This window comes from Nuphar pumila, unplaced genomic scaffold (assembly GCF_984573655.1).
Source record: "Nuphar pumila unplaced genomic scaffold, dmNupPumi1.hap1.1 HAP1_SCAFFOLD_202, whole genome shotgun sequence".
In the NCBI taxonomy this organism is placed as follows: domain Eukaryota; kingdom Viridiplantae; phylum Streptophyta; class Magnoliopsida; order Nymphaeales; family Nymphaeaceae; genus Nuphar; species Nuphar pumila.
Window position 1 is genome coordinate 36,732 of NW_028323213.1, and position 24,240 is coordinate 60,971.

The 24,240-nt window shown below is 52.6% G+C and overlaps 2 protein-coding genes and 1 pseudogene across 2 annotated transcripts; all 3 read right to left on the minus strand.

Annotated features, from left to right (window-relative positions):
- Window positions 1-5,341: 5,341 nt before the first annotated feature.
- LOC149810802 (uncharacterized) lies at window positions 5,342-6,709 on the minus strand. Its single transcript, XM_089994115.1, has 2 exons — window positions 6,391-6,709; window positions 5,342-5,667 (listed from the first exon to the last, which is right to left on the minus strand). Exons 1-2 carry the CDS (start codon window positions 6,707-6,709, stop codon window positions 5,342-5,344), a joined length of 645 nt encoding a protein of 214 aa, XP_089850241.1.
- A 489-nt stretch (window positions 6,710-7,198) lies between these two features.
- Window positions 7,199-11,163, minus strand: LOC149810803 (uncharacterized). Its single transcript, XM_089994116.1, has 6 exons — window positions 10,975-11,163; window positions 10,133-10,312; window positions 9,100-9,288; window positions 8,332-8,520; window positions 7,725-8,027; window positions 7,199-7,441 (listed from the first exon to the last, which is right to left on the minus strand). Exons 1-6 carry the CDS (start codon window positions 11,161-11,163, stop codon window positions 7,199-7,201), a joined length of 1,293 nt encoding a protein of 430 aa, XP_089850242.1.
- A 2,606-nt stretch (window positions 11,164-13,769) lies between these two features.
- Window positions 13,770-23,909, minus strand: LOC149810804 (protoporphyrinogen oxidase, chloroplastic-like; annotated as a pseudogene).
- Between the last annotated feature and the right edge of the window lie 331 nt (window positions 23,910-24,240).

Here is a 24,240-nt window from a genome sequence, read left to right on the forward strand (position 1 = left end):
CAATAACGGCATCTGCAGGGGCCATGGCGGCGTGGCCGCTGCGGACAGAGCTGATCCCCACATAGCCAACCGTTTCCGCTCTCACCGCAAACTTCACGCTTGTGGGTGGGCTCCCCACCAGCTCGTAATGCACCTCAACTCCAGCACCACCATCGAAGACGCACCCGCCAAGAAGCGTTGACTTTACGGCACAAGCCAGCGACGAATTGGAAGGCGGTGCAGCCAGATATGGAGCTCCCTGTATGCCAAGACGATCGTTGATAGCTTGTAGCGTACAGGTGCTTAATAGATCAGCGCTATTGCGATCGCTGATTGCTGAACTGCATTTCAGAGGCAATGGTGAAAAGTGCGCGTTGTCTTGCTTGGATGACGCTCATGGGAGCACTGTTTACCACGTTTGATTGAAGATGCTATGAGCCGTGTTGTGGTGGTATTAATGTAAAACAATGAACCCTTCACCAATTTCAGATGCGGAAGCTGGAACGGCCTTGACAACACGTGTATAAATACGCAGTGCTAGAGACACTTGACTCCGGCACTTGTTGGATTGGTTTTGAGGACATGGTACGACAGGAGATGGCGACGCTTGCTGGAAAAGCCTGCCCCTTTACCTTGACCCAACGCATTGGAACCAAGGCATGCACCTGCATGCTGGACAGCGGGCAGCCTCACACAGAGCAGATTAGAAGAACTCAAAGCTTGATCTGATCAAGGCAGATGTACACAGTAGCCGTCCCACTGTTTTCGTCGAATGCTCATAAGGATGATGTACCTCAATTGGATCATCATCCTCTTTATTTGCCTCTTGAGCTCTTGAATTTGCACTGGTTTGTAGCACCTGTCACAAACATGCAGGCAAGTCTCTCTAAAGGCGCCCTCAGACAGGTCGGCATGGTCGCCCACCTCATGCGCAACTCTTGGACTGTACAACGATTTCCCGAACATCACACTTCACACTAAATTATCTCTCAATCAATCTCCTCAAGAACGTGGTCCTTTGCTCGGCAAGAGAAATTCGTCATTGTGTTGTGACAGAAGCACATCAACGCTCCCCGCTGAACGCACTGCTCGTCCTTTCTCAGAGGTTTCCAAACGTATGCCAGCAATTGATGTACCGCCTCTGGCATCGTTGAATCGAACGCGCGTACATTCAGACAACGTGCCCAGAAGTGGGCAGCTGCACGGACGTGCCAGTGCTAGCTAGTTGGACTTGCGGACTGTGTTTGCGCACGCACGTTCATTCGAGATGGCGCAGAGTGTGTGACGTGGCAACTTCAAGATCAAAGCGCGTTACAGGGCGATGATGTCCGGTCCAGATACGCAGCATGTCTCGAAATACAAAATACAAGGATATTAACGACGCCATCTACGCATGAAACAGGTAAACGACCTCATCAACACCCGCAGCCTCGAAAAACAAAGTCACACGTGACGAAAATGTTGCGTGCATATTGTTAAAGCGATGCAATTACATCAGGATTCCAAGCGTAGATCGTACGAACATGAATGGAACGGCTCCGGCAAAGAGGCTCTCGCCGAGAGTCTCGGTGGCCGAAGTTCGAGCAACAGCTGTGGTAGAAGGGCCATGTTAGAACTAGAATGTACCTTTATCTTCTGAGACCTTGGCCTTATAACCGCTCTCTCGCTTCAAGGCGCTCATTTTACGCACCGTGGGGTGAACCATACGTGTCAGCCCATGACGCTGAATGAGCTCGCTCCAGGATGGGAAGACACAGACGGACAACAAATGAGACACCTATTGCGTCAACGTCAAAATCACAATCTATTATTGTTGTGGTCCACGCAACAAGACAGCGCAAGGTAGGTTGAGCTCGTCACACGCACCTGGACACAGACTAGTAGGGCTGTGGCAAGTGCAGTCTGCACCACAGAATGAATCGCACTCCGTCTTGTCATCGTCTTTGTTGCTGAACTAAATCATAGCCCTATCTGAGTTCTGTCTGTATTCCTGACTCTGTCTCGACTTGAGGATAAATAAGCAGGGAACCCACGATGTGTCCATATCACTTTGGTTATGAAGAACAAACACGACAAGGACTGATGCGGATGCGCAGGTGGCTATAGTAACATAAAGGTTGTCTCGAGCGCTGCTCACGCTCATTCCACCATGCACAAGCCTCTCGTCATAATGCAGTGCATAATGTGATATATCTCGAGATAGTTCGTTAGTTCCCCAACTCGAACAATCCGCAAGCGTTGCGGCAATGCATACATCATGTCTGGAGGGATACTACATTCCTTATTGATCATTATATACCATGAGTTTGGTACACGCAATGCTCCACGCACTGAAGGGCGCTTCTTTGTCTGCATGTGTGTGGGTCAGTTCGAGAATCGACTGCTGTAGCATAGAGTAGTCCCACGTCCGTAATGAAGTTGTGAACATGCGTATGGATGTGACGGGCCATCAGCAATTTCTGCCTCGTGTCAACCGAGGTCACGTCGTGTACCCTGATTCGCACCCTGTCAGAGTTCTTGACGAGAGCACAACATCATAGACAATGCCATGTTCCACGTGCAAAGGTTTCCAAATCATGTATTTCTCGCTGTAGCCAGCGTTCTACCTCTTTGTCAACAATGCTCTGTCCTGTTGTACCGCATTTGTGCGACTCGTCTAGAGATGGGCACTCGTGCGACCCTTCCATAGTCGGCGTACGGTGAAATATAAAAATGAGCGGATATTGTTCTTTAGCGGCCCTCGACACGCCCACAGCGATAGCGGACAAGGTTCTCCGAATGCAACTTGCTGGGTTTGCTTGGGCTTATCACACAAGGGCGTCGATATACAAGTATCCGCACTGATTGACCTGCAAGAAACGTTTTAGACTCGTCACCTGTTTTTGAAAACGTGAGAAGCATAGCCCCGACAACAGAACATCCTAGTTTTGACAGCATGGTATCTTGAGATACGTTGCTGATCTCACTCGCCTTTCACCTGAAAGCATGGGCTGATATTCCCAAACGCGTTCACGTGCCATAGGGATGTGTCAGTTTATATTTAGCATCCACTCTGTCCATCATGACGCTGCAATGGAAGGGGATGGACTACAACTATCTTGAGATGGATTCAGCTATCCGCTGAATGCATCACAAACATCCAGTTCGGAGCCCCGAAACAAGCGATGGTTATGCACATTGCATGACAATCAGAGAAGTGTTCTCCTTGGAAGCCCATATCCAATTATCTGATTGGTCCTCATCTAGGATGCATGCACCTCGCTGTGCACCGAAAAGTTCAAAGGACGCCTTCCAGCAGCGCATGACTCAAGGCGACCAACTCGCCACAAAGATATCCCAGCAGCTGACTCATCACACATGCCTCCCAGCAGCTCACGACCATGCCCTGGTCCATGGACGCCGCTCACAGTGCCTGATTCAAGTGATGGCTGCTCAAGTGACGATTGCTGCTATGGATGGTCTGCTGCACCTCGTCGTGCAGCATAAGCAACAACGCGGCACCACACCACCCCACGACACTCAGGCTCACCCCTCGGTAGAATCCCGCAACGCCCTCCTTGGCCCACACCTTTCGCGCGCAGTCCCACGAGCTGGAGTACATGCTGTCCTGAGATGCTGCCTGAATCATCATCCGATGCCGGACCGAGTCAAACGGATACGCGCTCATCCCAGCACACACTGCCGCCATTTGTGCACACAGCCACTGCCAGCCGAGCCTGTGCGCCTCGTGCACCAGCGTCGAATGCCCCCCCCCTGCGTTCACATTCTGCTGCTTCGCGCCATTCGATACAAAGTCCAAGTTGCTCGGATGACCCGATTCTACGTTATGCGCGGGCGCTTGCGTGTGCGCTGCGCTGTGAGTCGCGTCTTCCTTCGGCACTGGGGGCTCCGCATCATCGTTGTGCCGGGGTTTGTCGGCGCTTGCCGGGAAAGAGTCATTCATGGCGTGGTTGCCGCGGTTGTTGGGGCTGCGCGGTTCATGCGGCGGTGTATCTAATTTGCTATTCGCAGCTGCTTGCGACTGAGTAGACACTGAGGTTGCATGGCGGTGCCGCAGCTGCTTGAACGACTCAAACAAGCCAAAATATAACCCCCTGCAGAAAAGGTCAGCTCTCATAATAGGACGTGCTTGGAAGCCTAGCTTAAAAACAAAAGCGTGCACCACAGTTTCACCACGAAGCCGTCCGAGCTCGCCTGTGTGACATGACATCCTTTCAAATGCTTGTTTTCGACGTGACAAGTGAAATACATGAATGCAATGCATGTAACCAATAATGCAATGAATATAACCATGCAATGAATGTACCCAATAATGGAGCCTATGCAATTACGCGAGTTCGGTCCTTTTGATGTCCGAAAACATCCGCTGCTTTGGACCCTCCTATTGTGGAGCTGCTGTTGTTATGGTCCCTCCAATGTGAGGAGCAGGACGGCAGAGAGAGGGCGTTAAACGCCCTGGTTCCAGCCATCTTTGAACTGACAGGATCCAAATGCTGTATCAGCAGTTGCATTGGGAGATGGCAGGCTTGTGAACTTGGCCGGATTTGAATGTGGCAGGTGGATTCGTTCAGTGGGAGGAGTTACACTGGGAGGAGTGTTGATGGCATCGCGGTGAGTCTGATTTTCAGCCATGCCGCGGCAGCAGCTGTCCTGAGCACGCCGATATGGAGCAGCAGAGACAAAGAGAGACCGTTCCCAATTGCTGATGCATACCTGTACACTGCAACCCCCACCAAGCTTGCAGCAATCCCCTGATAGACGGCAGACACGCCACCACGCTTTATGACATAGGCGAGACACTGCACAATGTTTTTGCTTTGCAGCTGCTGGCCCCTGCCAGCAAGGTCGACTGCCATTCGTGCACGAGCTACATCGAGTGGATAAACCTGCACACACACACACACACACACACTCCTTGCCGATGTCCATGCGGTGGTATTGTACGAAGCAACATATGTACATCGTTATCAAACATGCTATGGTTTCCACGCTGAAACAGATGCACTGTGCCGCGGGATAATGACGCTCGCATAACTTTGCCCCTCATAAGATTGCCCCACCAACATTACCACCAACGTTACCCCATTAACGTTACCCCACCAACGATCCCACCAACGTTGCCCCACTAACGAGCGAGGAAACAAGAAGCGCCAACCTACGCGTCAACTGGTATACCGAACGACTTCCTGCCTCTCTCCACATCACCGAATTCGTCATGATTTGAGGCTCTATGTCTATAACCTTCCATTCAAAATTCTCCACCGGAGACTACAGCAGAGATGGCTGCGGCCTAGTGACAAGGCGGATGCCTGCCACTACAGATATTTCGATCCATCTATTTGTGCCAGTAGATAGATTGCAATCATCTATTGGAATCCTTTGTGTGAAAGAGCGGCACAACGGACACACCGATGTATGCCATTAGATGATCGCAAGGAGACGTGTTAGAGAAGCGCACAATGACGGTGGTGAGGACTCCCGCAAGGGCGCCTCCAGCCGTGTGAAGTGCCATCCGAGAACTTGCAGGAAGCGGTGAGTCAGTGGCGGGAAGGTACGGCTTTAGCAATCCCCAGAACCCAAAATTGAGCGCCTGATTTGGCAAAGTGCGCAGCACTGCAGCCGTGTTGCCTCGCCAGAATGCCTTCAACCCTTGCTCATGGTAAATCCTCCGAAAGGCAGTGATGGCTCCTGCACTATGCCGTTCCGAATGTGAAGAGTGAGATTCAGTGTAAAGGACCCCGTGCGATTTTCCTTCACATCTTCTTTTCATGTTAACAGAAAAGATGGATAAGAATAAAATCATTTTTGGAGTACCATGTACTTCCCCAGCAGAAGACCAGGGCATTTCGATTGATGGTGGTCACATGTCCTGAGTAGCACCCTCCAAGACATGCGAAGCATGCTGGTCAGATGAATGAGGGCCTTTCCGAAAGAAGTGACATTAAACGCGTGTTAAACGTATCGATGGTGCTTTGATAACCATGACTGCAAGACAGTGAGGCCAGCTCATCACGGAGAGTGATCCAGGTCCACGGTGGTCACCGGTAGACACACAATTTGCTCTGATCAAAACAACGTTTCTGCAAAGCAAATGGATGCCTGCATGAGCCGAGCCTGCGCTTCATCATACCTGCAATGAATAAGTTAGTTTGCCCATGTACAACCCTACGTATGTTGCTTTCTGGTTCCCCTTACCCCACCATCCTGAATTTGTCTGCGACAACCGCACCTTGTCACAATGTCAAACAAGCGTCGCTTGATTAACACATGACATCCTATGTACGTGCTGCGCACCGCAAGTCAAGTTGGACGTTGGTCCGACGAATTCCATCGATGCAAGTTGACGCGTACTTATCACGCTGCACACACGACAGACACTTTTGCACACAGTACAAATGTGGTGAGTCACACCTTTGAAGCGCAGATGTTTCCCTCCCGTGACGTCTGGGTTTGAATCCTGTGTCTGAAGAAGTATTTTTACTCTGTCCAAAGGAGCGAACACGGTCTTCGCTATTCCAGCGGAGCTGCCCCCTGCAATGCAATCTATAACAAACTGGCGCGCCTTACGAGCCATGCTAGTGTCGGCCAAATCTGCATCGTTGGAACTTGCAATCGTATTTTGAGGGGAGCTGCACTCGGCCTTGCGCATGCCTTGCGTGTTCGTTGCCAAACCCTGAACAGCACGCATCAGCGCCGAAGTAAGGCAACAATGTTCGCCATTACGTGTCATCTCTCGCGCAAATGAGCCCACATCTCACATGATAGGAGTTGATAAGCGCACAACGACTCAAAAATCAAGAAAATTATCTGTGGAGTGACGTCTCCTCAAAGTCCTGACAGGACAGAAAATTTCCTATCTCCAAGGTTCAGTTGCTCCGTCTGGCACTGTCGGTAAGAAGATCATCCATACAAACGTCCACAAATTGGGCCGGCACGGTCCCCACATGATGTTGCACAATTTGAAGCACCTTACTTTGTGCTTCGAATGAGTCAGCTTTGCGAGCGCGACCGTGCCGCTGTGTTTGCAGCGTAAGGACTCGATACATGTTTGGAAGCCAGACGGAGCAAACGGCAAACTCGATAAAACGGCAAAGTGGAGACCATTTCACACCAAGTTCTGGCCAGGCAAAAGAAAACTCGGGAGGCCCTCAATTGCCACGACCATCAAGCAGAGCGTCAGACGTCCGAACTAAAATATCAAAAGTGCACACAAGCAGGTTCAGACGTCTAAATCCCTGCTTCCCGATCCACTCAGCAGCTGCTTTTTCCGGCGGCCCTTTCGGCGCTGCATGAAGCAGCGATACGCTGGAGTGAGAACAACTCCCCCAATCAGCAACGGTAGCCACCAAGCCTCCAGGTCGATGAAAGGGTTGAAAACAATCATCTCCCACACACTGACGAGGCGGCCCCACCATACGCTCTCATACATGTTTGCCACACCTAGAGACAGCTTCGGATAAACCTGCACAGCCAACAAAATCTGCTGTCAGCGTCGACCAGCAGATTATTAAACACGTGCATGATCATGCAGCACACTAAGAAAGACAAGTCGCACCACGTGCACGATGACGCCTTTCGAGTGCATTGCCTGTTTTCCAAGGCGACAGCCAACATACAATGCAGAACCAGCAAAGACACGCGCGTTACCTGTTTCCCAAGGCGACAGCCACCATGCAATACAAAAACAACGAAAAAACACTTTTACAAAGAGCAGTAAGTCGGTAATTAAGAAGCTTGTGACGAACCTCGAGGAAGACAAACACCGCCCACCCGGCAGCCTCCGGGACCACAAGCTTCAGCACAAACCGCGAAATGACGATAGTCGCGAGGCTGAGGGCAATCAAGCCGTTGTAGAGGCGATCGTTGTAGTCTTTCTGGAAGCGCACGCGCTCTCGCGTTTGCGCGTGCTCCAGTCTCGCTTGCTGGCGCTCGAGGGCGGGCCCCACGCACTGTGCGGAAAAACGCTCAAAGCACTGATGAGCGCGGGTGTCAAATTTTCCCAATGAGGGCAAAGCCATCTTGCTCAGATGCTCCAATCCCTCTTCACACTGCAACAGCCCAGCAGCTCAGTGTGCCGCCAAGGATGGCAAACACGTTTTGAAAGCGCAACGAAGAACCATGAAAATTTATGACGAGTATGCAGTCATTGTCGCGATTCAGATGCCCAGTTTGTGGCACCACATCCACCTTTGGTCAGTCACGGTCACGCTGTGGAATCGCGAAGCTTGCCAAGAAAAAAGGTGCAATGTTGGGTCTATGAATGATGAAAATACTTCAAAAGGGTGACATGCTCTCAAAATGATCAGCTAAATGTTGGTGTCGTTACAGAAGTTGAACAAGGTCGAGGAGTACCTCGGATTCAAGACGCTCGCATATCCGATTGGATGCCACCTCGTTGCTGGTCTCTGCTTCTGTCCACGCCTTGTGCAGCGCTTTGGTGAGGCGCTCTTCCAGTCCTTCATCCACCTTGCCAAACGCTTCCTTCCTCAATCGCTCCAACACCTCTTCGCTCGCTCGATCGTGCGAAGCCTTCAGCCACTCCTGCAGCCACCCGGGCCACGGAATGTCATTCAGTGCCACGTATGTTTTGCAACGGTCACAGATGATGCATCTTTTTTACAACACTACCGCATCCACATGGTCATTGGCAACTCCAAGAACAGATGATGATAATGATACAGGACTTGAACTGATTTTGAGATAGATCTGAGGCCCGGGAAGGAATGGCATGGGAAAAGGTACTGGATCCTTGCAGCAGGCAGCCAACGCCGGTTCAAAGTCGCCTCAGCCACAACAGGACGGTGCGTAGCTGCCATGTACCTCGCAGCGTTCGCAGTAATGCTTGCAGGATAAGTGCCCTATTGAGATCCTGATATGGTACCGGTTACTGCACTGGCTACTTTGTTGGCTCGTGCAAGCGGCAACGCTTGCCTATCCTGACCATTGGCGGTCAATCACCTGTTTTGGTTCAAACGTGCGTGCTTGGTTGCTTTCGGCCAGTGCCGTTCAGTTCTTGCACTTCGTGTGTGAGGCAATGATGAAGGCAACTACGACGGTAATGAAGGACGTTGGCAGCTCCGAGTGTAACATCCTAACTCTAACGAGATATGTGGTGCGCACAAGCGAGACCGGCAGCGCCAGCGCATCCAACCGAGACGAATGCAAGTCGATGAGTTCGTGCATGAGCTGCTGGTTGAAGGTGTCGAGAATCGACGTCGAGGACGGAATGTCGCGCTCGTTCAGGGCAGCCACCATCTTCTTCAGGAGCTGAGCAAGCCCCGCTCCGTCCAGCACCTTACCTTGCAAAACCTGCAAGCATGAGCAACGCATGAGAAACATTTACTGCGTACAGGCTGTCACCATATACACATGCACAGGTGACGGTTCGGCACATCAAACATTGACACATCGGGCGAGAATCTTCGGGCAGCAAAGGCCGTCATCGGACTGGGTGTCCTTTTCGAAGAAAACCAAGTCATTGCAGACTCGTTCTGTCGTGCAGGAGAGATCGAAGTTTCATTTCGTGGCGACGATCATTCCATTACATCGCATATTTGATCCCTAAACATCTCATTGTTGCGCAGCTTGGTGATGGGGGTCAGTCTGACACAGTTGCCCTACATCTTGAAAGGACATGAGGAGGATGTACCTGACCTTTTTAACACTACCGCATGAACACATGGATAGTGACAGCTCCCGGTGCAACTTGATTAGGTTTCTAACATGTAAATTTACATGCCGAAATGTTGTGCACCTGCTCAACGCACCCGAGCTCAAAGCCAAGCACGCTCACATGCAAGGTGTGAAATATCATAGATAAAAAGCCCCTGCTAAAGTTAGGCGCCGCCTAGGAGAATCATCGGTGATCAACGTTGACCATTATGCCTTACTGGCATCCGCAAAGTAAGTCAACCAGGACAAAACTCAGCAGGGTGGACAAATTCAGCAAAGGCTTCTGGGAGAGGTAACCTGCAAACAAATATGCCCAGATCCACGCTTCGAAACTAGAAACGAAAGGCCAAAAAGGCCAACCAAGGGAATCACTGCTGCACTAAGTAAGCTGCTATTGACCATGTGGCTGCGGCAGTGACTGATGATGATACATCATTACATCACATAGATACATCATCAACAACGGGTGCCATCAACATACCTTTGCCCTTGCGGTCGTCCTCAAATACGATTTGACCTCATTCCTCTTGGCGACGTACTCAGGAGCAAGCTCCGCATCGCTCATCTCACACAAACGGGTGCGATCGATGTGGGGTTGAGGAAGGCCCACAGCGGTGGAGTTGCGTGCAAGCATGGACAGGGACTCTCGGATGCGGTTCACCTGTGACACAGAGCAAATTGTTGAGTTCTAGCTCTCCAGCGATGGACTCTAATGTCTTCCAAGGATTCCATGTCCACTCTCACTGTGGTGACATCCCCTGATATACTCATGCTGTGCTTCGTACGGGCTCGATTGCTCTCATGTAACAACATTGAACACAAATGTGGGGAGCAGAACAGCGCAACGAGGCCACGCTGTGGCACATGCTGTTACCTGATTGCCACGGATGTATCTTTTACAACACTACCGCTCGAGGGGCTTCAAATGCAGATCCGCCTGAGGCAATGGCTTGCTGCATTCACAAGAGTTTGAGACATCACGCAGGTCACCTTTGGCGCCATGCAGACCACCTGCCGATCAGCGGGCGCAAAAGAACTTGCATCTCCGTGAGAGTTTAATCGATACACCGTCAAGAGAGTGCGATCCGATTGCCAACAACGGCGTGAAAGCATCACCACCGCCACAGTGATACAACAACAGAGGCATGCACGCTCAATTCTGACTCTACAGCAGCCCACCGTTCCCTCAACGGAGGTCATACATTGAAGAACGTGTTGCCTTCATGTTTGCGCCACCTACTCTTGCAAACTCATGGTGTGTGTCTACATCGTGTTGTGGATCAGGCGCTCAGAATGCCGCGGAGGCAGTTTGAAGGGACATACGCCAGCTATGTCTGGCTCGTTACGCGGGTTGGCAACGGGCGAGAGGGCCTCCTCAAGCATGGCCTGCGTGGTCTTGCCCTGCAGGAAGTCGCGCTGAATGACCCACAGCATGTGGCTCGGCTCCACCGGCCCTGCTTCCTTTTCCCTGCAGACATACCGTGGACATTTCAACTCCGTAGAACAGCGCATAGCTTTACATGTCTGATCTCACAAGATGTCCTAGTCTGTAGTTGCGGTAGTTTGCATGACGCTAACGACCATTGTTGTATCAAGGCGAGAGATGAGAAGACACCTCAAGGCTGAGTGACAATACCCTGTTGGCTTTCTCAGAAGGCTGCTGACAGTTTGGCACCGCTGTGTGTCCGTTGTATGCAAGGAGGCAACTGCTAGGATAGATCCATGTCAAAATATGAGGCAGGAGAAGTAGTGAGCGCAGGACACATTGAGCAGCATTCCTGACAGTGCAAGCAGCGGTGCCACACCCGTTTCCATAATAGAACGCCTGAGAAAGCTCCACAGCAAAGGAAAGCTTCTCTATGTCACTTTCTCGGACGGTCTCTGCAAGGTTGTAGACCAGAGTGGAGCTGAGGATGGCAGCCAATGCAAAGATCCGGTCATCGTAGCTGTCGCTCTTCCCGGTGCTCTCGAAACCTTCCGTATCGAAGTAGATCAGCGATAGTGCAGGCTGGTCACCTGTCTGTTCACTGTGACAGGTGTCTGCACATCCAGACTCCCTTTGTTTGAGTACTGCGTGAATGCCCACCACCATGCCTTGGTCTGCAAGAACACTGTGCCATTTGCTTCTTATCCATAAACATTCCTTTGATCGGTATACACAGCTTTGATTTCCAATTAGTACTTGAAGTTGCAATGTCCATGTGGATGCGGTAGTGTTGTGAAGAACACATCATCATCAACAGCTTAGCATGGTTCCTGATGGAAGAAGGAAACCAAGTGGAAGTCGAAATGTGCAACGTGAAGCGTGATAAGCTGCTTTGTTGCCTAGCATATTGATGAAATGCCTGTGCGTTACCTGGAAGTCGAAATGTGGCAACCATGAAAGTCGGAAGTTGCTTGTTTCTCAAGCATGTCCTTAATTAACATGCCTGTGCGTTACCTGGAAAGCTGGTACCATTCGAGTGCCAGGCAAGTGCTGCTGCTGCTGCTGGAGGGAAAGGAATCATCTGTAGAAAAGATTTGGAAATGAACAAGAGTTAGCGTGCAGTGTGTCGGCGCGAAAGGTGAGCTCCCATATGACATATTTGACTGCGGAAGACTACATTGGCTCCCCAGGACTTTCTGCAGCTGCTACACTCCCCTGTGGACTCCCCTTTGCCGGAGTCTCAGTCACGCACCGCATCGTCGTTCCAGCATCTGGTTGATGAAAAAACTTTTGCCAGACCTATATGGACCAATGACGACCACAGGGGCCACGGGACCAGTGATGGCACGTAATGCCCGCAACCCCTCTTCGTTGATGGGACAGCTTGGTGCTGCCGTCACCGGCTCGACAACCCGGACCCTGCATGAAGGATTGTGGCTCTTCATCCATATGCGACGTCGTCGCACTACAAAGCGTCATAGAACAAGGCGAGAAACTGCGCAGGAGCATGACTCGGATCAGGGTCGCCCCGTGAATACATATCCAGCAAGTCTGGCGTTGGCCGACACTCGGCCCGTGATGCCGCATGCGCTGGCCCTGCTCCTCAATCCATGTATTGCTCGTGGGCATATGCACCAAGTTGAACGTGTCATGCAGTGCGCTGCTGTCGGCTACTCCGTTCCTGCCTCGGAGTTGTGGGCGCTGCGGCACTTCATCGAGTCACTCGAGTCGAGTGCGGGGGGCAATACTCCTCCCACACTAGAGCATTATCCCCTGTATCTACAAACTCAACAGTGCGCAACGTTGACGCTGCTACAACATGGTATGTGGCATGCAGTGACACTACTTGCGCCATGGTGAATCGCAGTGCGACCCGCCTCAGTTCGGACATTACCACACACGGCTCGAGATAGCTGTGCCCACAACGCAACATGAATCTCGATCCGTACCCAAATCCCTCATTTTTTGGGTATTGCTCGACGAGATGGTGGCCGAACCCGAAGCGAGGTGCTTGTCATCAAGCATGCTGGCTCACAAGCACGAGCAAAAGCGTGCACTCTGCTGAAAGAGACGACCTCAATGAGCATTCACATCGGAAATAGTGCACCATTCAAGCATACAAATATTAAGAAAGTACAAGCAGTTGTGCGAGAGTACACTCGTTGCTCCAGCGCTAGAGGGTTCTGTTTGACAGAAGTCTTGATTGTTCCAGCTCGTCAACTTCTTCTTCCATGCTAATAACACAGGCGCATGCCAATATGAAGTTTTGGATGAGTCCGACGAAGCTCCGTACCTGGCCTCAACGTCATCGACAACGAGATGGCATCTCAGATAACTGGAAACCGTTTGCTGAATAAATCTAGAGATAGAATCGCCCGCATCAAGCGGGCCCCCTGCACGGAATCGGGGCGCCACCGGTGCCTAAGGCGTGAAGAAACGACCGGTGCTTACGTACATGCACATTCGTCAACCGCGAACTCGTCAAGGCAACCATCTGCATGAACTGGCATAACACACGGGGATAAGCGTGCAGAAATGGACGCTGGGGAGGACTACATCCCAGGTAAGAACACGAAGGGTCACGCTGTGCGACAACATGGACCATATATGCTGAAGAGAGATTGTCAGAGATTTACAAAAGCAACGCAGGGAACATGAAAAACGCGCGAACAATGCGCAACAGACGGTCCAGTTAAACCTTGCTAGCAACGGACACCTGTTGTGCACACTCCTCAGCAAACGTGTACCCATACTCAATACACTTCCCGAGCGCAACGCCTGCAACATAGTTGCCACCGAGGCGATACCATCAAGACCAGCCTCTGCAAGCGCATCCTTGCAGTCTTGATGGTGTCTTCATGACCGAGGTTGAACTGCGGAATAGCACTTGCCCAGGTACGGACCCCAACGACGATTGGCTTGGGTGCATCAGCTTTCAGTGGCATGCCCTCGCGGCGGAGGTCGGTGTCCACTTGTGCGACGATCTCATCTTGAGCCTGGTTGACGATTCCGCGGTTGGTGCACCCCCCGATGTAGTTGAGAACAGCATCATGTCTGCTGGGGCACGGCCTGGGAACAGACTGCTGCTGTAGATTGTGCCCAGCGTTGTGACCCCTTGCGTGCGGGGATGCAGCTGGCCAAACCCTGGCACTGAGCCGTCTGCAGCTTTCTCTCATCCTGCATTATGTGTGTGCATCGTCACGCCACTTGCTTGCGATCATGCAATTGGTCTGTTACCCATTCAGCCCTTCGAACAGACATACTCACTTGAATTGCTCCCAAGCTTGTGCGATCATGAGATGAGCAAAAATTCATGAGAATGACGACTGTGCAAAAAATCCCAATGTTGTCACTCGTGACATTGCGACAATGTGGCTATACATCCAGGCACCGCGCATTGGACACACTATGGCAACCCATCTCACTATCTCCTTGGAGATACACCTCATGCATACGCCTGGAGGCTGCAAGTGCATCAGCCTGTGCCGTGGATGAGAATCTGCATCAGAAGAACTCAGGGATCCTGCAAATTTAGGGACTTTTGCGCAACTGCCTGACCGAAATGGGCCTAAGGATCAACAATGATGTATCATCGAATCTGGGGCGGATCGGTTTGCATCAGCTAGCAGCCCCCAACAAGTCGGCCACAATGATCTGTGTCAGAGGAAGGTTGGCAGGAAGCATTCTGCCAAAATTTGAGCATCCACAAAGGTGGACAGTGAAAAAGCAGACAAGAATAAGAAGCCAGAAGTATTTCGCTGGACAGTTGCTCATGAGCTGACCTATGAGAGGACACGATGAGAATGGCTATGCGAGATAGCTGCAGCGCACCTTGATGGCGTTCTTGGGGTACGCAAGTGTGACGGCACAAACAGGTGGGTAGTCGATCGTCTTGAGCGCTGCGGAAGCTTTGGGAACCAGGTCTTTCAGAAGCTCGGCCACCACGTACGATGGGGCTGTCAACGCAACGGTCTTGTTGTGACCGTCTTGGTGCCCTCTGGGGTGTCGTACACCAGGAGTAGCTGTCTCCTGATCCCTTGGAAATGGACTTGAGCTTCCAGTTGCACCTGTGGTGAAATCATGGTGTCAAGGGCATAGCTGAGGATTTGCAAGATCAACATGAAGGCATATCATGTCAGGCTATGGAAAAGCTGATTCAGACATGCCTACCCTGGGTGATGCACGACTCAGGGAAGGCATGTCCTTCTCTGGACCCTGGGCGGGAAGGACTCTGATTCGCCCATCGTACCTGGTATACGCCACGCATAACGATGCTGTGAATTTCTGGCCGCAAATACAGTGTGTTCGTATGAAGATGATGATGATGATGATGATGATGATGATGATGATGATGATGATGATGTCAGCTTGCCTGTCCGACCGCCGATGTTCAATGAGCTGTATTGTTTCGAATGTGTTGATGTGGTTGTTTTCGGCCTAAGCCGTAGCTCTTGCTCTTTCTCTGTGCGATGTTATGATGATGTCGCATTTCTCTGTCTCGTGGTTTTTCTGCTTGAGGCGTTATTAGGGTCCTTGCTTCGAGGTGCCTTCGCCAGCGGTGCTTTCCCGTCGCGGCCTTGCTTTCTGATTTTGAGCAGCCTCTTGCTGCGTGTTTTAGCTTCTGTGGCGTTGCGCGTGCATTGCGGCGTCTCTTTGTCGTGGCTCGTTGCCTTGTGGCATTGTTAGGGTTGCTGTTCGTAGCGCCCTCGCCTTTTGCGCCTGCCCCTTTGAGGCCCCGCGCCTTGTCCTTCTGTAGTCTTCTCTTGTGTTGTGCTGTCTTCTTCTTGCTGACGCGCGTGCCCCTGCTTTTTCCTCGTTTTTCCCTGTGGGCCGGCTTTGTCCCTTAGGGCTTTTGCTCGGCGTGTGCTGCTTGTTTGCCTGTCAGTTTTGTTGCCTGTTTCTGTTGCCCTGTCGCACTGTTCCCTGTCATTTTTGGTGAGGTCCCTCTCAAAAGAGTGGCGCTGGGGCAGACAGTGACCGAGACTCTCTCCCCCCTCACCAGCTGATTCAGAGGAGCATGGCACTTCTAGGCGAGTGCTGTCACTCGACGCTGGTCTTGTACCTTGTGCTCGCGGAACCAGCGGACTCCCTGAAGCCGCGGTGAGTGGGCTGACCGGGTGCCTCTCTTAGGAGCATGGCCCCCGATCGGGTGCCTGTTATAGGCTGCTGCGTCACTCGGCGGAAGAATTGCGGGATCTTGGATCACTTGCGGGAGAAACACGCAGCCACAACCCTGATGCCTGGCAACTGCAAGCCTTAGGGCAACCTACTGACGTCATTGCAGAATTTTGAAGTCCGCCTCGCACGGGAAGCATGTTTGCCGAGAGGACGCCGCACCCCACAAGCCCCCCAGGTCCCACTACCTGGTCCGCCACCGCTTCCTTTTGTACCGCCGCCACCACCGCTGCCACAGCCCCCACCCCTGCCGCAGAACGACTGAGCGCCTGAGGCGCTTGAAGCAGCGGTTGCCCGCCGGAGGCCGAGCTACCGCCACTGCCTCCACCACCTCCTCCTGTGCCTCATGCAGTCCCAGGGCCCCAGATGCCACGCCCTCCTCCAGAAATTCAAACTAGCCGCACCGTGCCGTTCCAAGCCCGAGAGCAATGGACGAAGACTGTCAAACGCTCAATTGAGGACGTCTTGGTAGCAATTGATCGCGGCGTCGAACACGCTATCATCACGGCCTTCTCTGCGCTCCTCAAGCTGCCGTCTCGAGCGCTGACTGATCTGGCTCGTCCAAGGGTCGGGCCCGCCGCACGTGCACTCGCCTACAGCGACTGGTTGGCAAACTGGAATGAATGACAGAAATAAATCACACATATGGAATTGCCTCACCAAGGACGCTGTGGCGATGATGATGATGGTCTCCCCATTGCGCAGCCCATAGAGGCTACCGTAGCTGCATTGCAAGCGCTGCACCCCCACCGGCCAGCCAACCGCTCTCCTGGCACCCACTGTCGCGCCAGCCGCAATACCCTCGAGATTCTCGACGACGTGCTTACAGCGCTCCCAAAAGACTCAGCCCCGGGCCAAAGCGGTTGGATGTACGAGCACATAAGAGCAGCCACACACGGCGTCGACTCCGCCCGTGGCGCCATCCTGCGCCTACTTAACGCCATAGTCGGGCGGCGGGCTGCCACATGTGCCGAGCTCTTGGACAGCACCCTCATCGGCCTTGAAAAACCCAACAACCGTGGCCTCCGTCTGACCGCCATCGGCGACGTCTGGTTCCGGCTGGCTGGCCTCTGCGCCATGGCAACCTGCCCACAGCTGGCCCAGCACTCGCACCTTTGCAGCTGGGAGTTGGTGTCAAGGGGGGAAGCCAAATTGTCGGCCACGTCATCAACGCTGCCCTCGCAGCCGACCCCGACTGCGTTGTCCTGCAGATGGACTACCAGAACGCGTTCAACAGCCTGTCGCGTACTGCCATGCTCGACGCTATCGCAAGGCGCCAGCCCACCTTACTGCCTTTCGCCGCTTGGGCGTACCGACAGCCTAGCCACCTAATTGTCAGCGGGGCGCCCGAGGGCACCCCACCCATCATGTCAGAATGCGGCGTCCGTCAAGTTGATCCATGTGGCGTACTTTACTTCTCGCTGACCACCCAGGATCAGCTCGAGAAGATGCGACTGACACACCCAGACGCTGCCCCCGCAGCTTACACGGATGACACCGTCCTTCTGGGTAAGGCGGCAGCTGTAATTGCTGCGTTCCCCGCCCTCCGCGACCTCGGGGCTGCGATTGGCCTGGACGTGCGGCCCGACAAGTGCGGGGTGCATTCACCCAATGCTCAAGCTTCGGCCGGCATAGCGGCGGCCCTCGGCATCCCTCATTGCGCTGACGGTCTCGCAGCCGCTGGCACCCCTGTTGGCACGAACGCCTTCGTCACAGCGTTTGCACTAAAGCAGGCTGACATCATCTGCAGCAGCATTGACACACTGCTCGACACCCCGCTTGCGGCACAAGATAAGTTCACGATCTTGCGCTCGTCTGCGCAAATGCGCATCGCCCACCTGCCGCGTGTCACCCCATGGAATCTTGTGGGTGATTCCATTCAGCGCGTTGAGGCCTAAGCAGCGCAAGCCATGTCTGCCATCATGCAACGTCCAGACAAGCGGACGGCCAACTGACCCTGCCACTACGTCACGAAGGCATGGGCATCCGCGCCATCACTGCGCTGGAGGCACAGGCTGCCTTTCTATCCGCGGCAGCCATGGCAGAGACCGACATGCGTGACGGGCCACAGCAACTCCGCCCTTTGCTAGCCCTATCGGTGCCACCCTCAAGCAAACATGGCAGGCGCTGCACGCCGAAGGTGAGGCGAAAGCCATCTGGCCCCCGGAGGCGCTGAACATTGACGAGGGATTGCGTTGACACCGTCCTCCCCGACGTACAGCGCACCTACGCAAGATTTCTGGCCCAACGCCGCAGCGACGACCTTCTGGCTTTGTTCGACGCCAACACCGAAGCTGGCCGTCGCGACATAGCTCGCATGCGCAGCTGCACGTGCCGCGCCTCCTCCATATGGATGGACAGGGTGCCACTCTCTACGGCGTTGCAGCTCTCAGACTCATCAGCGCCATGCGCCACCGTCTCGGCCTTACGCAAATGCCTGCCAATGCACCTGGCATTCGGTGCTGCTGTGGCCAGCACATGCAAGCAGGTGATATCGACCACGCAATGACCTGCCGGTCCCAGTGCACGTCAATGACGTTGCGCCACAATATTCTCACAGAGATTTGGCGCCGCATTGCCTCTCGCGCTGGGATTGCATCATCCGTTGAACCGACACTCCGCAGATTGCCAGGCGCTCAAGCCGCCACCATCGCACCACACTCTGCGGCACGCGGAGACATCTTGTTCGTATTGCCGAGCGGACTCACAGTCGCCGACATCTCGGTTGTGCACCCCAGCGCACCCTCCCACGTGCAAGCCGCACAAGTGGAAGGTGGCGCAGCAGCTGCACGGGATCAGCTGAAGCAGACAAAGTATCAATCCGCTGACCCCAATGGCTACGCCTTCAGCCCGCTGTCACATGAGACGTTCGGCCGCATGGGCAAGCCAGCGATGGAGCTGCTCAATACCCTGGCGATAACAGCGAGTGCTGGGGTGATGTTATCATGGACGGATTTGTCACCAATGCGCTACGGGAACTCAGCATCGGCTTATGTAGGGGCAATGCTATCATGTACCGGCGTTCTCTTCAAGTTTTAGCACATGCCAGCGGCCGCCCGTTTATGACAGGCTTGCTTGTTCCGACCGCTGACGTTCAATGAGCTGTTTCACTTCGAATGTGCTGTCGTTGTTTCTTGTTGTCTATTTCTTGCCATTACCTATGTGATGTAATGATGTCGGCCATTATCTTTGTGATGTAATGATGATGTCGGCCGCATGGGCAAGCCGGCGATGGAGCTGCTCAATACCCTGGCGACAACAGCGAGTGCTGGGGGTGATGTTATCATGGACGGATTTGTCACCAATGCGCTACGGGAACTCAGCATCGGCTTATGTAGGGGCAATGCTATCATGTACCGGCGTTCTCTTCAAGTTTTAGCACATGCCAGCGGCCGCCCGTTTATGACAGGCTTGCTTGTTCCGACCGCTGACGTTCAATGAGCTGTTTCACTTCGAATGTGCTGTCGTTGTTTCTTGTTGTCTATTTCTTGCCATTACCTATGTGATGTAATGATGTCGGCCATTATCTTTGTGATGTAATGATGATGTCGGCCGCATGGGCAAGCCAGCGATGGAGCTGCTCAATACCCTGGCGATAACAGCGAGTGCTGGGGGTGATGTTATCATGGATGGATTTGTCACCAATGCGCTACAGAAACTCAGCATCGGCCTATGTAGGGGCAATGCTATCATGTACCGGCGTTGTCTTCAAGTTTTAGCTCGTGCCAGCGGCCGCGTGTTTATGACAGGCTTGCTTGTTCCGACCGCTGACGTTCAATGAGCTGTATCACTTCGAACGTGCTGTCTTTGTTTCTTGTTGTCTATTTCCTGCCATTATCTATGTGATGTAATGATGATGTAGCTTTTATAAAACTGTCGCAGCCGCACGGACATTGACAACTGCAAGACCTACTTGGGAGTCTTATAAGTTAACAACTTCTTTGTTACATGATGCAGTTTGGCTTGAATGCAGGACGGTATTCTGGGACGGAAGTGATAAAATGCTCGTCACTCTTGCAGAAACAACCAGTCCAGACATTTTTCCGCGGTTCCATTTTGCAAGGGCAAGTGATTGTCCTCTACCGCATTAAAACATGAGATCAACCAGCTTGTTGGCATACAGGCTGCATTTTTGAACATGCACGATTCAAAATAGATGGAGCCAAAACATCGCCCTGGCCTTGCACAACGGGAGCTGGTCCTAGTATGCCCAACAGGTCAGCATGACAAGGACATGCTGTCGAGACCTTACATGCACATTCAATCTAAATTGATAAACATGTTGTGTGTTAGACCCGTGTCTTCAAGCACTACAGTACTGTGTGAATCCTGGCGCTTGTCCACGATTGAACTGTCATCGGGTGTGACTCAGCACATGCTATACAGTCGACCCTGGCTATACCAAACCCCAGCTATACCAAACCTCTGATATACCAAACCCCATGGCAACGGATCCACCCTGATGTTTTCCACTGAACTGCACCCCTTTATACCAAACCTCTGGATATACCAAACCTTTTTCTGGGGCACAAATGGGTTCGGTATAGCCAGGGTCGACTGTACTCTGCAGGATGTTCAAGGATGAACTGAGTGGCTGAAGTCGCACCTGATGTTGTCGTCCAGCTTCTCTGCAATCGCGATGGGAAGGGTTTGAAGTCCTTCACGAAAGGAGCCAACAGTTGCGCCTTTGGGCTTGGGGGGCAGCTTTGTGTCACGGGGAGGCCCAGGGTTGGCCTGCTTCTCCTGGATGCCCTTGATTGCACCGCCCACAAGGGACCCGCCCTTGCCCTCCAACACATGGATCTTGCCAAAGGCCGCCTTCATTGATAGCTTTGTGGGGTCACCCGCGTACACTCCGAGCAGAACGGCTCGATCAAACGGGCAAACACCTGCTTGCACCAGCGGGTGAATGACAACACTGACATCAACTATCTCTCGAGATGTGCACGGACACAACATGATCAGAACACACGTTCTTCGCTCAGACTTGCTTAATCGTTGATGTGAGCGTCTCGTGAGGTTGTCACATGACCCACGACCCCCAACTTGAACGTGGCAATTGCGCAGTTCAGCGGTACGCCCAAATCATAATCCCGGAATCGCGCAGTTCGTTGGTACGCCAGACCATAATCCTGGAACTAACCATGCTGGCTCCTGCTCAAACTTGATTACACAGCCTGTGTCCTCCAGGGTTCGTGTGCGCACCCTGTCCCGAGATAGGCCTTACTGATAGGCCCTTCAAATGGCCCCAAAAACAACACACCGAGGGAGCAAGTACCTGCTCGCCGAGATTGCGAGTGATAAACTCGGCAACGGTCTCCTCCTTGTCAGGCGGGGGGGCTTTGAAGAGGCCGATTGGCGCAAGCCCAGCGCGGATCTTTCCAGGGAAGGTCAGCAAATCGAATGTGACAGCAGACAAAGGGGAGTCCGGCGTCGCCCGGAGCTTCTTGTCCCAGTACACAAACCGTGGTGCAGTCGGATCTCCCAGCACCAGCTTGTCAGCAATGCCAGCATCCACCTACATAGCAAACTTGGCAGGTCAAACCTCATCTGCCACTTGGCCTCCACTCGCCACTTTACCCAGAATAGAGCTCCACACAATTGGCGGGCCTCGACATCTGCTCATGACATGCATTGGATGTTCCACCTTTGAACGGTTCCTGTGCTGAATGGATGTCGTCAATTAATTAGCATGAGTCATGCTAGGGCTGTACAAAAGCGTAGTTGGCTGCTCATTTGTTGGATCAGCACGTACATAATAAGATAACATAAAGCAACATTTCTGATACCAGAGATACGCTCTTGTACAGGCTTAACATGATGGATCTCAAGCACAAGCAATTTAGAAAGACACACATGGAGCGATCGACAGGAACAGCGACAGACGCCCTGATTCACTTTGTTTTACAGAGGACGTCCAGTGATGCAAGTGAATGCAGTACATCACAGCGTTGCCTTCAAGTCTAGTCGGTTGCAAAATCACACTTGCATGTGCCTCCACAGGCAACCGGCTCGACAGTGACAAGAGAATCGGCCCAACAAGCTGAAGCTGGAATGACTTCGCAGACCCGCTACCCTGCACCGGACTTGCACACTTTGCGAGCATTGCCCATGCATTGTGACTCTGCCGAGTTTGTCAAGGTGCAAAGACTCCAATGTAATGCAGCGGGGAACTAACCAAACCAAGGCACACTCGATTATGCAGATGATATTCAGACTGAAAGAACACAATATACAACTGGAAGATGTACAGGCCGGACAGTCCAAAGAGAGTCAATGAGTTAGCAAGCGCAAGTGTTAAAGACCGAATGTTACCCTCATGCTCAGGTCATGAGCTCAGGAAGACGCGCTCAACAGTCCATCTCACAGGTGTCACGTTCAGTTACCGTACCCAGCTTATCTCAAACTTGGATACAGGAAGTATGCGTGCGTTGGGCGATGCTTTGTAATGCGACAAAGAGGTATTCGTTCCAGGAGCGCACTGCGGCCTCTAGGATGCTGTCCACTGGCTCGAAACATACAGGACCCTCTTCCCACAAAAGTAGATCGTTGCGCTTGGTGACAATGTTTCCGCCCACTTCCTCACGAGCTTCCGTGTCGATAAATGACTTGACGGTTTCAACGTTCTTGACCTTCAACGCTAGGGCTACCGCGAGACCAGATATACCAGCCCCGACGACGACTACGTCGACCACAGCTGCATCTGACTCAATCCTAGCGAGACCACCGGACAGGGCACGGCATCCTAATGGACGACATGCGTATGTGAACGAGACAAAATTCGGAAGGGCGAGATGCAACGCTGTCTTGCCAACAGCAAACATTGCGGTGTTAGGTGACGGGATGCAACTACGAAACCGCCAGTCGAAAGCAAGCAGGTACGGTCGCTCGAGGATTCGATGCGTCCGCTTAAGAAAATTCGCCTCCTCGGCACACGGCTCTCTTTCTATTGGCTGACCTAGCGAGTACGATGATTACATGTGACGTTGATGTTGTGTCGAGCATCGTGCAACCCCTGCGTGCCCAAGCACAATAAGATCATGGCCCCTTGCTCATGGCGACACCTCAAAGTAGATTGACATGACACACATTCTTTTGTTCAAACGAGGATGAGATTTTCCTTGCAAATGTCTCGCCTGAATTCTGGATAGCTATGTCGTCTAGGATTGTAATCTGAATGTAACCCTGACAAGCCCTGTGTAGCTCGCCACAAGCTCATTTTGCAGCCCACATAGCGCCCAGGGAAAGAACGCACTGCAGCTTCAAGAACGCTGTCGCTGGGCTGAAAAGAGTTGGGACCCTCCTCCCAGAGGAAGGTGTCATCAGATCTGGACGTGATGTTGCCACCCACACGCTCACGAGCTTCGGTCACGAGAAATGAGTTGACGGTACCAACATGCTTGGTGTCAAACGCCTGAGCTGTGATTAGACCGGAGATGCCCGCCCCGACGACGACCACGTCGTACTCCGCGGTACCTGATCCCACTGATACTGTTGCTGCCTCCGCGGATGAAGCACGACAGATGATGCTGGATACATTGCTGCGCGCGCACAAATGTCGCACCCTCAGCGCACATGCAGGCACGCCTGCTCTGGGTACAGAACAAGCTGTGGTGGCGGGTTTCGCATGATTGCAGGTGGAATAGGTGGGAACCATGATGCTTCTGCAGGACTTGTTTGCGCAGCTGCAAATTCAGACGTGCACGCACTTACGCCAGTTAGCAGATTGCTTTATCTCAGTTTCTTCATTCGTTGCATGCAGGTAAGAGCTCGCATAGTCACTCACGAGTGTGCATCCTCGTAAACATACTATGTTCTCGATTTGTTCGTTTCAACCGAGATAGGAGCGACTGAACTGAGAGATAGTCGATAGCTGGTTGGACTTCTATCGCTTCTATCCTAAGCCTTGCCAAGGTGCTTGGACCACAAACATGTTCTGCTTGCCAACATTTGTTGACATGGAGAAAACGTTTAGAAGCAAGCAGTTG